Genomic DNA, 13,136 nt, shown 5'->3' with positions numbered 1-13,136 from the left:
ATAAGACAAAAAACTTAACAGAAAAAAAAAATGTCATACATTACAATTGACCTTGTAAATGTTTCAGGAAAACGTGTAGACAGCATAGCTTTACATCTCCTATAATAAGCTATATAGGAGACATATCTTGTATGTACATATAGGGCTAATATGTGGATATAAAAAAGCAATACATGAGACCTATATGGTCTGTATATGCACATACATGCAGCTCAATTTTACCTATTTGTGGCATATGTACACATATATGCAGTATATACTGTTGAAGTCAGAATTATTATTTGTTCTTATCTTCCAGCAATGTTGTGTCCCGCTCACAGTCATTATGAGCTGTGTTCAGATGTCTGCTCTGCTGCTTGTCCCGGTCTCACCTCAATAATCCAGTGTCCTAAGACCTGCACAGAGGGCTGCGCTTGTGACAGGGGTTTCCTCTTCAATGGCCAGATCTGTGTTGAACACCGGCAGTGTGGCTGCTATGAGCAGGGGCGTACGTTTAAGGTAGAGCTATTGATTCATACTAGAGTTTATGAACCAGTCAATATCAGTGTCCTCATGGATATCCCTATAAATCATGTCCTGCTTGTGACTGTGTTTGTGTTTTCAGGCTGGTGAGGTGGCTTACCTTAACTACTGTGAGCAGAAATGTCAGTGTGATCCAGGGACAGGACTGACTTGTGAGAAATCCAATTGTCCCAATGGCACCGAGTGTTTACTCAGAGATGGAGTGTGGAACTGCTCTTATCAAGGTCAAGAGAATACTTCTTTTTTTTTTCTTTGTATCAGAAATCAGTTAAAGATATTAAGTGGAGTATGTCCCTCTACTCAGTGGTGTAGCAAATTACAAATACTTAGCATTTCTGTGTGGAGTTTGCATGTTCTTCCTGTATTCACGTGGGTTTCCTCCGGGTGCTCCGGTTTCCCGCATACTAGTGCAAAGACAAGCAGGATAGGTGAATTGAATAGGCTAAATTGCTCGTAGTGTACGTATGTGAATCCAAGAGTGTATAGGTGTTTCCAACTGATGTGTTGCAGCTAAAAGGGCATCTGCTGCATAAAACATATGCTAGATATGTTGGCAGTCAATTTTTCTGTGGCGAGCCCTGATTAATAAAGGGACTAAGCCAAAAAGAAATTAAATAAATGATAATCTCAATTTTGGGCTTGTGGCAACAAAAGAAAAACATGGTGCTAAATAGAATCTTTAATAGCTGTCCAATGGTTAATTTGGCTGGTGATGGTGCTATATAGCCCTATATAGGTGCTGTGTATCTCTAAAAATGTTCTTTGTCTTCTAATCATAGCAAAACCATTTTCATTGGTATTTCAATTGATATTTAGCATCTTTTTATAGAGTATTTATAGTGGTATAGCAACTTTACCACCACAAACAACCACTGGAGAACCATTACAGGTTCTTTATAGGCAGGATGTGATTTATACATTGACAATTGGTAGTCAAGTTGTTCAGTTATGTTTGGTAATATGCCTCAGTGAACCAAAGTTATATATTTAATTAAATTACATCTAATTTATAAATCAAACTTTTGCTTTCAGTGATGGATATTAATGACATTAATTTAACACTTAATTAATTAATTAATTATATGGTACTTAATGACATTGTGAAGTTTATTCATAAACTAATTTCGAGAGGATCAGGTGCTTATGATTGACACGGCTGGCTCTGAGTCAAGCTAATGTACGAACCACTTATCAGACTATTCCTAACCCAGTATAAATAACCAAACATCTTACCTTTAGTCATCTTCGTCTTCAAGAATCCCATCGTCCACCCCTTCTCCTCCTCTTTTTTACAGGGCAGCATGGCGGGCCAGTGGCTAGCACTGCGGCCTCACAGCAAAAATGCCTCTGGCTCGGGTATCCACCCAACCGGAGAGCATTTTCATGTGGAGTTCATGTTCTCCCCGTGCTTGCGTGGGTTTTCCCCGGGTCCTCCGGTTTCCTCCCACACTCCCAAAAACATGAGACTTAAGTATATTGACTAAACCAAATTAGCACCAAATTCAATTCTGTCAGCAACACATCAGCTTAGCAATCCTTACGCAGCAGGAGGGGGGGCCTTCTCGAGATCTACCCGAGCTCAAACTCCCCTCTCGCCCTGCAACGGGAGGGAGCTCCGGGCTCGAGGATCTTATGAGCTCGGGGCTCTCTCCCGGGACATCATGCCAAACTAGCTTATTACCAATCATCAGCTAAGTGGGAACTCTTGAATGTGATATTAAATAAACCTGACAGGTTTGCATTCCTGCACCTATTAATGGATGACCATGAAAGACTGCACATATTTTTTATTTTACTTTTTAACTTCCATGTAAGAGCAAAAGTGTGATAAAATACAATCTATCCATCTAGTTTCATGGACACCTACAGTACAAATGCGTATTTTAAAAGAAACATGTTTTATGAACATTTACACTGTTTGTTGGTGCTCTAGATTTGCCTGTTTCAAACTGCTACATTAATATTTTTGGCCCAACTAAACATTCACAATGCGTTCACAATTGTATAAGCCATTATATTGGTGGTCAAATGTATATACAGTTGAAGTGAGAATTATTAGCCACCTGTTTATTTTTTTTCCCCCAATTTCTCTTTAACGGAGAGAAAAATGTGTCCACACATTTCTAAACATAATAGTTTTAATAACTCATTTCTAATAACTGATTTGTTTTATCTTTGCCATGATGTCAATACATAATATTTTACTACAGATTTTTTCAAGACACTTTTATACAGCTTAAACTGACATTTAAAGGCTTAACTAGGCAGGTCAGGGTAATTAGGCAAGTTATTGTATAATGATGGTTTGTTCTGTAGACTATCAAAAACGTCTCGGGTTACGTATGTAACCATAGTTCCCCGAGAGGGAACGAGACACTGCGTCTAACCAGAACGCTAGGGGAACACCTCTTTTATACGCGTCTTGAAGCACATGTGAAATCAATCTAATGTAATTAAGCAGGTGTCGTCAGACCAGAGAGTATAAAAGCCTGTACTGAGCATTCAGTATCAACTTCGAATTTGCTTGAAAGAAGTAACAGGCAGAAGAGAGTATGGCGGAATACGCAGTGTCTCGTTCCCTCTCGGGGAACTATGGTTACATACGTAACCCGAGACGTTCCCCTTCTAGGGAACTTCAACACTGCGTCTAACCAGAACGCTAGGGGAACGCAATACCCACTAGGCCAGACTCACTGCTGACTGTGAACGCACACTACGCAGTGAGAATAGAGGACCCTGGTGAGGGGTCTACATCGAGTTGATAGTGACGCACAAATGTATGTGGAGTCGACCATCCTGCCGCCAAACAAATGTCAGAAAGGGCTGAGCCCGAAATAGAAGCTTTGGAGGCCCTGACAGCCCTTGTGGAGTGGGCCTTAACAAATTTAGGTACAGGGCGTCCAGCAGCCTGATAGGTAAATGAGATAGTCTCAACTATCCAATTACTTATTGTCTGCTTATTTGCCGGACTCCCCCTTTTTGAGGGTCCGAAGCAGACCAGTAACTGTTCACTCTTTCTCCAGTTGATAACCCGGTTAACATATGTATTCAGAGCTCTAACTGGGCAGAGTAAGTTTAACTTCTCTTGGTCCGACGACTGAAATGGGGGCGGGTGAAAGGCCTGTAGCACAGCAGGTCTCGCCACATGAGTGGGCACCTTAGGCACGTACCCCGGTCTGGGATAAAGAAAGGCTTTGGACATGCCTGGAGCAAACTCCAGAAATGAAGGTGCAACCGACAAAGCCTGGAGGTCACCAACCCTTTTTAAGGAAGAAATAGCCAATAAGAAAGCTGTTTTTAGTGTCAGAAACTTATCTGACGCCTCCTGCAGTGGCTCAAATGGGGGAACAGAGATGCCCTCGAGCACCAATGTTAAATCCCATGTCGGTACCCTGTGTGTGCTGACAGGCCTTAGCCTTATGGCTCCACGAAGGAAGCGACGAATTAGCGGATCCTGTCCTAGTGACTCATCATCTAGGGGAGAACGGTAGGCCGCTATAGCTGACACGTACACTCTCAGAGTGGATGCAGCTAACCCAGCAGACAGGCGATCTTGGAGAAATTCCAGCACTGAGGCTACCTGGCAGCTGACTGGGTTCAGCTGGTGTTCTCTGCACCAAGCTGAAAAGAGAGCCCATTTTAGGGCATAAAGCTTCCTTGTGGAGGGAGCCCTGGAGCTTAGAATGGTCTGAGCAACCTCGGTTGACAGTCCATACTCTATGAGGTGGGCCCCCTCAGAGGCCACACCCACAGTTTCCACAGGTCGGGTAGGGGATGAAGTATCATTCCTCCCGCCTGGGACAGAAGGTCCCTGCTGATGGGGATCTCCCACGAGAGACCCGCCAGCAGGGCTATGAGGTCCGAAAACCAAATCCTGGTAGGCCAAACCGGGGCTACCAGCAGTAACTGTACTCAGTCTTGACGGACCCTCTCCAGGACTCCTGGGAGCAGAGCGATCGGGGGAAAAGCATACAGACGTAGCCTCGGCTATGTCTGAACCATGGCAACCAGTCACAGAGGGGCTGAATGCGAGAGAGAAAACCATAGTACGCAATGCTTGGTCTCTTGGGAAGCAAACAGGTCTACCTGCGCTTTCCTTAATCTTTCCCAAATGGACTCCACCACCTCGGGGTGAAGAAGTTTCCATTCCCTGGATCTCACCCCCTGCCTCGACAGGAGATCTGCTCCCATGTTCAGATGGCCCGGGACATACATTGCCCTGATGGACAGGATTTTGTTCTGGGCCCACAGGAGGATCCGATGTGCTAGTTTGCATAGCATTCGAGACTTCAGACCCCCCTGCTGGTTGATGTAAGCGACCACCAATGTGTTGTTCGTGCAGACTAAAACATGATGGCCCCTTAGATCTGGGAGAAAGTGTTTTAAGGCCAGAAACACGGCCATCATCTCCAGGCAGTTTATGTGCCAGTAATGATGACGTTCTCCCCATCGTCCCACTGCGGGAAGCCCCCTCAGGGTTGCTCCCCAGCCCGTTAGAGAAGCATCTGTCATAAGCATGACGCGATGACAGACAGCCCCCAACACTAGGCCCTGGGACAGGAACCAGGGCATTTTCCACATACTTAAGGCTCGAAGGCAGCGCCGCGAGACCTTGATCATGCGGATCAAGCCCGTTGCTCCCTAGCCCATCAGAGAAGCATTTGTCATAGGCATGACGCGATGACAGACAGCCCCCAACACTGGGCCCTGGGACAGGAACCAGGGTATTTTCCACATACTTAAGGCTCGAAGGCAGCGCCGCGAGACCTTGATCATGCGGAAAGGATTCCCCTTGAGGGAAAACCCCCTGGATTTGAGCCACCACTGCAGGGGTCTCATGTACAGCAGACCGAACGGAATCACGCTGGCTGCTGCTGCCATGAGACCCAACAACCTCTGAAAGTGTTTCACAGTGATGAACTGGCCTAGTTTGACTCTGTGTACGGTTGACTGAATCGAAGCGATTCATGGCGGGGACAGACGTGCTCGCATCGTCATGGAGTCCCATAGCACACCTAAAGAAATGGTCGTCCTGGCTGGAACAAGCACACTTCTTGCGGTGTTTAACCGAAACCCCAACCTTCTGATATGGGTGAGAACGACATCTCGATGCCGAACTGCCATATCGTGAGTCTGAGCTAGAATTAGCCAATCGTCTATGTAGTTTAGGATACGTATCCCCTGCATACGAAGTGGAGCTAGTGCCGCTTCGACTATTTTGGTAAAGGTTCGAGGTGACAGAGCTAGGCCGAATGGAAGAACCCGATACTGGAACGCTTCGCCCCCGCAAGCGAACCTCAGGTATTTCCTGTGTTGGGGAAGGATGGAAATATGGAAGTATGCGTCTTTCAGGTCTATCGTCACAAACCAGTCCTCGGACTGAATTTGTGACACCACGTTTTTGATGGTTAACATCCTGAACCTGAGGGCCCCGACGGCCCGATTTAGATTTCTCAGATCTAATATGGGACGCAATCCTCCATCCTTTTTGGGAACTATAAAATACCGGCTGTAAAACCCTGACTCTCTGTCGAGTGGGAGAACACGCTCTATTGCGCCTTTTACTAATAAGGCCAGTACTTCCTGTTCCATAACCAGAGCCTGTTCTGGCTTCACTATGGTGGGTGGAATACCGTTGAAGCGAGGTGGGCGTGCACAAAACTGTATTTTGTAGCCATGTTTTACTGTGAACAGGACCCACTGGGACACCATCGGCAGGTGGTTCCACGCTGCCAAAAAATGTGCTAGGGGTACCAGCCTCTCGAGACTGGCCTCTGGTTGTTCTTTGACCCCCCTGCAGAGGGGGTGGGGCCCCCAATGCCCTCAGACTCTGAGGAACGCCCACCCCGGGAGACACAGAGCCCCCCACCAACATAAGTGGTGAGGTGGCCTCTCCCTTTCTCTGCGGACCCTGGTTCAGTGAGAGCGCTGAATGGTGCTCTCGGTGTCCAGGGGGGGCCCTGGAAAGCCTGACTCCCAACACGTCAGGACTTTGTTTTATCCTTCGTACCTAATGATATGAGGAGCTGGTTGACGGCTGGGGCTGTCTTTTAACAGCCCCCTGACTTTTTGATCTTGGGGGGAGAAAGTCCCCGAGGGAGCTAGAGCGTTTTTTAACTCTGTCGAGGGATTCGGCGACGCGATCGACGGCGTCACCGAAGAGCCCTGAGCTCGATATTGGAGCGTCCATAAGAATAGCTCTATCGGTTTCTGACACTTCTGCTTGTGTCAGCCAGAGGTGCCGCTCAGTAGCCACCAGGGTAGCCATAGATCGCCCCACCTAGAGGCTGCCTCTTTAGTAGCTCTTAAAGCTAGATCTGACGCCCGAAGAGCTTCTCGAAGCTGTTCGGGTGTTGCTCCCCCACCATCTAGGCACTCTTTAATTAGGTCAGCCTGATATGCCTGCAGCACTGACATGGTGTGCAGGCATCCAACAGACTGACCAGCCGTCATATATGCTTTACTGACTAGACCCGATGTTACTCTTAATGGTCTCGACAACAAAGGAGGGACCCTTGCAGATTTTAGATCTGAACGACAATGACGTGCTAAGTCCTCTTCTATCATTGGCATTACTGTACATGCCTTTTCCCCTAGCCCACGAACTGCTGAATAAATAGCTGTTTTTGGTGTCATTAACCATGCTGAATACGGATTTTTCCATGATTTAGAAACCGCATCATGTAGCTTGGGACAAAAGGGGAGGTCCCTTAGTGGAGGATCTACTCTGCTGGGTAATTCTCTCTCATCCAGCATTCCTGTCAGACGCAGCTGCTGCTGCTCACGTGCTGGCTGCCAATCTATTACTTCGAACCTGTCAGCAGCACGTGAAATCACCTCCACTAACTCCTCATATTCCACTGACTGGGGCGGCAGATTCCCCGACCCTCTTTGTATTTGTTGCTGCGGCGCCTCGGTTTCCTCGGAAACGGAGGACGCCGCCCTCCCACGAGGTGCAGAAGAAACCGCAGAGCGTGCTTCTGACGTTCCCGAAGGAGGATTAGATCTCACGGATCCAGAGAGAGAAAGGACAGAGTCCGTCTCCATCTCATCCGCCAGATCTAGCTGCGAACCCCACAACCGAAGTCGACGCTCATCCTCAGCACGAGCGGGACCCGAACCGCGAGGAGCGTGCGCCACGGGAGCTTTATTAAAGAACTCTCTCCGACTACGCAGCTCTTTTCGGGAGAGAACGTCACAGTGTCCACAGTCAGCATTCTCAAATGCTGCCAGGGCATGCTCTTCTCCCAAACACTCTAAACACAAATCATGTGAGTCACCAGCCGTAATAAAGCGAGGGCATGGAGGCACACAACGTTTAAAGTTTTTCTCTGCCATACCAAAATAAAAAAGTAAGTTGTCAGTTTTTTTGTATTTTGTGTATGCAAATCAGTAATGAAAGTTCACAGAAAGAGGGTGTATTTTCACGTGCGTGCTTCTTGAAAGCAAAGAAGTTGATACTGAATGCTCAGTACAGGCTTTTATACTCTCTGGTCTGACGACACCTGCTTAATTACATTAGATTGATTTCACATGTGCTTCAAGACGCGTATAAAAGAGGTGTTCCCCTAGCGTTCTGGTTAGACGCAGTGTTGAAGTTCCCTAGAAGGGGAAACATATATAGCTTAAAGGGGCTAATAATTTTGTCCTTAAAATGGTTCAAAAAAATTCTAAACTGCTTTTATTCTAGCCTAAATAAAACAAATAAGACTTTCTCCAGAAGAAATAATATTATCAGACATACTGTGAAAAGTTCCTTGTTCTGTTAAGTATAATTTGGGAAATATTAAAAAAATAAATAAAATAAAATAAATAAATAAATAAAAGGGGGCTAATAAATCTGACTTCAACTCTATACATTATCTATTATTTTAATTAGTAATATTATTTAATATACAGATCACAGCAAACTATTTCTTAACTATTAAAGGGAATCTTGTTTTGATGTTCTTTCGGGGGGGGGGGGGGATTAAACGTTAATTAAGACCCTGTTTATTGGTTATGAAGCACTTCAGTTGGTTCTGAGAAGAGCAAAACTAAATGAACAACATTATCATATTAATAATATTGTTGTTTTAATGATGTTGAATTTGTCACTTAGTTTGTCAAAAAGAACTAAAATCATCTGTGTATGAAAGATTTTGTAAAACCATTCAACAAACAAGAAATTAATACTGAGCAAACATAATTTTACATACAAATTTGCTTGATTTTATTTTGTTGGCAATGTAAATAATTGGCTTAATTTTAAAATGATCTACTTTTCAATATTTCTTTATACATTTTAATGTAATCCTCCAACTTCACTGCATGGTAAGCCTTTTGGACACAATGGTGGATATCAACAGGTAGCACATAATATCAGCATTATGATTGCTCATCAATTAAACACAAGGCTTAGCTGCATATGTGCATGATTATTCACAAGACAATCAACTAATATGCAAATAACCTGAAATATACAAACAAACATGAGATTTTACCTTGTGTGTGATTTTTCTGCAGATCCATGTAAAAACATCCGCTGTCGAGAGAAAGAGACGTGCAGCGTTGAATCTGGTAGGGCTGTTTGCGTGCCCCTGTACCGCAGCAGCTGCTGGGCATGGGGCGACCCGCACTACCACACCTTTGACGGCTATGACTATGACTTCCAGGGCACCTGCAGATACGTCTTATCTAAGACCTGTGGGCTTCTGAGTGGACTGGAACCTTTCTCTGTGACCCAGAGCAATGAAAATCGTGGCAGCCCTGCGGTGTCTTTTGTGCGAGAGGTGGAGGTCATTGTATATGGCAACACTCTTACTTTGGTGAACCACCAGATGGCACAAATCATGGTAAAGAGCTCCTTCAGATATTTGTATTATTGTTAGTCGCATCTATTCAGTCATTTTTTATTATTAACATTAGCTAACATGATTTGACAATGATCAAGATTTAATATAATGTAATTAAAAATATATAATTTAACATATATGTATTTTAGTTTTTATTGATCTTAGCTGTTCATCTCGCAATATCCTAATATATATTTAAAGGTCATGAGAATATTCACAAGAGTGTATAGATGTTTCCCAGTGATGGGTTGCAGATGGAAGGGCATCCGCTGCGTAATATTCAATATTTATTCATTCATTTTCTTTTTGGCTTAGTCCCTTTATTTATCGCGGGCCACCACAGCAGAATGAACCGCCAACTTATCCAGCATATGTTTTATGCAGAGGATGCCCTTCCAGCTGCAACCAATCATTGGGAAACACCCACACACTCTCATTTACACACATACACTATGGATAATTTATCCTACCCAATTCACCTGTACCGCATGTCTTTGGACTTGTGGGGGAAACCGGAGCACCTGGAGGAAACCCACACGAACATGGAGAGAACATGCAAACTCCACACAGAAATGCCAACTGACCCAGCCAGGGCTCGAACCAGCGACCTTCTTGCTGTGAGGCGACAGCCCTACCCACTGCGCCACCACGCCGCCCATCCTAACAATATTTTATTTATAATTTACATTTTATACATGTTTTAATATAATATTAACTGAATACAGCTAAAATGGCAACTGGTTTATCACTTATACACTCTTACTGAACAAACACAAAACATACATGCATAGGTTTCCTCCAGGTGCTCCGGTTTCCCCCACAGTTCAAAGACATGCACAACTGGTGAATTGAGTAGGTTTCATTGTCTGTAGTGTATGAGTGTGTATGGATGTTTCCCAGAGATGGGATGCAGCTGGAAGGGCATCCGCTGCGTAAAAGCTTGTGCTGGATAAGTTGGTGGTTCATTCCGCTGTGGCGATCCCTGATTAATAAAGGGACTAAGCCGACAAGAAAATGAATGAATAAATGAAGCAACGAATTAATAAAAATTGAATGGTAACATGTTTGAAATATTTTTAATATTTTAAAAATGCTAATGTTTAAATATATTTATCTTAATGTGTCAACCTATGTATATATTCTGAATTATTTGTTAAATCTGTGGGATACAGTAAAAAGGATTAAATAAATTCTTCTTTCCAGGATATTTTGTCACCTTACTTTAAGGTACAATTCTCACTATAAACAAACTGTTAATTATGATTTTTGCTTCAATAAAATTTGAAACTGCTGTTTATAACCAATATCCACTACCTAATAGTGAGAATTAGTACATAAACTGGAATGTTACCGGATATTTTATCATCATGGTTATTACAGTATTATGTAATATTGTGTTTATATTTATATAATGTGTTTATTGGTGTTACATTTGTATTATAATGTATACATTTTTATTTAAATTATATTATCTGTTAATATGTACAGTTAAAGTCAAAATTATTAGCCTTCCTGTTCTTTTTTTTTTTTTTTTTTTACTTTTTAAAAATTTCCCAAATGATGTTTAACAGATTAAGGAAATTTTCAGAGTATGTCTGGTAATATTTTTTCTTCTGGATAAAGTCTTATTTGTTTTATTTCGGCTAGAATAAAATCAGTTTACCCTTTAATATTTGTCTACAGAACAAACCATATTTATGCAATAACTTGCCTAATTATCCTAATGTGCCAAATTAACCTAGTTAAGTCTGTAAATGTCACTTTAAACTGTATAGAAGTGTCTTGAAAAATATTTAGTAAAATATTATGTACTGTCATTATGGCAAAAATAAAAGAAATCTCCGTTAAACAAAAATAGGAGAAAAAATATACAGGGGGCTAATAATTCAGGAGGGCTAATAATTCTGACTTCAACTGTAAATAACAAATATAGATCACTGATGATGTCATTATAATTTCTTAGTCATTCATTTTTTTTACTTGTATATTAGAATATCTTTCCACTTTAATCATATAATCTTTAAGCATGATCTTTCTGATTTCTGGTCAGGTGGATGGTCTGCTGTTCTATCTTCCTCTTGATCTTCACGACGGCCGTGTGAGGGTTCGACAGAGTGGTACAGCAGCTCTTTTAGAAACTGATTTTGGTCTGAGCGTCTCTTATGACTGGAACTCAAAGGTTGTCCTGCAACTTCCCAGTAGTTACTATGGACTTGTGTGTGGCCTGTGTGGAAACTTCAATAATAATAACGCAGATGAGCTCAGAGACCCTACTGGAAGTCTTCTGCCAGGCGTGTACCAGTGGGCAAAGAGCTGGAGAGCAGAAAACAGCAGCACATCTGCATGTCAGGATGGCTGTGACACCAACTGCCCTGTTTGCCCTCCCGAACTGGTTGCTCTCTATAAAACAGATACTTTCTGTGGACTCTTGACATCTGCAGGTCAGAGTGTGTTTAATGCATGTTATGCTAAAGTGAATCCACAGGCGTTTCAGCAAAGCTGCGTGTTTGATTTGTGCTCCAATAATGGCGACCGGAGACTTCTGTGTCAGGCTCTGGAGACCTACGTCCAGCGGTGTCGACAAGAGGGAGTCATTATTACAGATTGGAGAAGGAAATTCAATTGCTGTAAGTTTGCTTTAACACTTATTTACTAAAGTTAACTAAAGTTTGGAGTCATTATTGGATGATTTTTTTTAAAGAAGTCACTTGCTGTGTACATGAAGGCTGCATTTATTTGATTGGAAGTTCAATTTATGAAAATATGAAAACTTATTACACAGCGGTCTGAAATACACAATGCTGATTGGTCAGTCGTGACATGCACGATATGTTAATCAGAGATAATAACCGCTAAATAACACTGGCTCATTCGGAAACTTCGAATTGATTGTCCTACATAGACTCATTCTGAAAACGTAGCCCTATATACATTTCTGGAGATCGTGAATTATGTAGCCAGAAGTAGGTATGGCTGCATTTCGTCTTTAAAATGAATGCTACAGGCGGTATGACGATGTTTCCTTTTCACGCTTACCAGCTGACTGCTTACCTCCATATGGACAGCTATACCGCTGTCACCAGTTTGTCCAGTTAGCTTGCCATGTATGTCAGCGGACTTAAGATGTAGAGAGGAGTTGTCTGCGACTATGGGGTTCAACTCCGGCGAAGAACGGTTCTAGAAAGCTGGTAAGACAAAAACAGAAGCCAAAAACGTAAATAAAAGGGTGAGAATGTAGTAACATCTGAAAATGTGGTAAAAAAAAAAAAAAAAAAACAGGCGATGGCTTTTCTTTTTCTGGATTGCTTTTTAAAACTGTCGGTTGAGTTTAGGGAAGGAGGAGGATGGGTCAGTCAACAGTCTGTCGACAACGGCCTATGGTGGATTTACACAAGCAGGTGCAAATGGCACTCACAAAAAAAATTTGAGATCTAAAAAAAGCATGCACAGGAGCTTCTGGTGCATTTGCAGAAAACAAAAACAGGGGAAAAAAAAGTAGCTCCTGGGACGTATTTGGCGCTCTACAGAAATGTATATAGCGGTACGTTTTCAGAGTCATACCTGAATTATTTGGACTACATTCACAGTTCATGTATATTTAGAAAGACACTTTGGGCTTTATGATTCTTTATCTATAGTTTATAATGCTCAAAATGAAAAAAAAGAAAAGAAGTTATAGATGCTTAAGTGTTGTAAAAAATGCACTGCACTAAACATTTTATTAATTCATAAACAAATATATGAAATTAATCCTGGAGTGATGTAAACAATTAATAGGTC

At 42.7% G+C, this 13,136-nt stretch overlaps 1 protein-coding gene across 1 annotated transcript in view; it reads left to right on the top strand.

Annotated features, from left to right (window-relative positions):
* The window catches only part of fcgbp (Fc gamma binding protein), a 63,981-nt gene that overhangs the window by 33,841 nt on the left and 17,004 nt on the right, over positions 1-13,136 (top strand). Inside the window, exons 12-15 of the mRNA XM_087284414.1 lie at positions 299-498; positions 605-746; positions 9,028-9,356; positions 11,407-11,983. Of these exons, the coding sequence (XP_087140540.1) occupies positions 299-498; positions 605-746; positions 9,028-9,356; positions 11,407-11,983 (1,248 nt within the window). The remainder of the gene's footprint in view (positions 1-298; positions 499-604; positions 747-9,027; positions 9,357-11,406; positions 11,984-13,136) is intronic.

The sequence above is a fragment of the Danio rerio genome, chromosome 15 (genome assembly GCF_052040795.2).
Source record: "Danio rerio strain M-AB ecotype USA chromosome 15, GRCz13ab, whole genome shotgun sequence".
Lineage (NCBI taxonomy): Eukaryota > Metazoa > Chordata > Actinopteri > Cypriniformes > Danionidae > Danio > Danio rerio.
The sequence above is the reverse complement of the archived record's forward strand: the minus strand, read 5'-3'. Positions and strand labels throughout refer to the sequence as shown.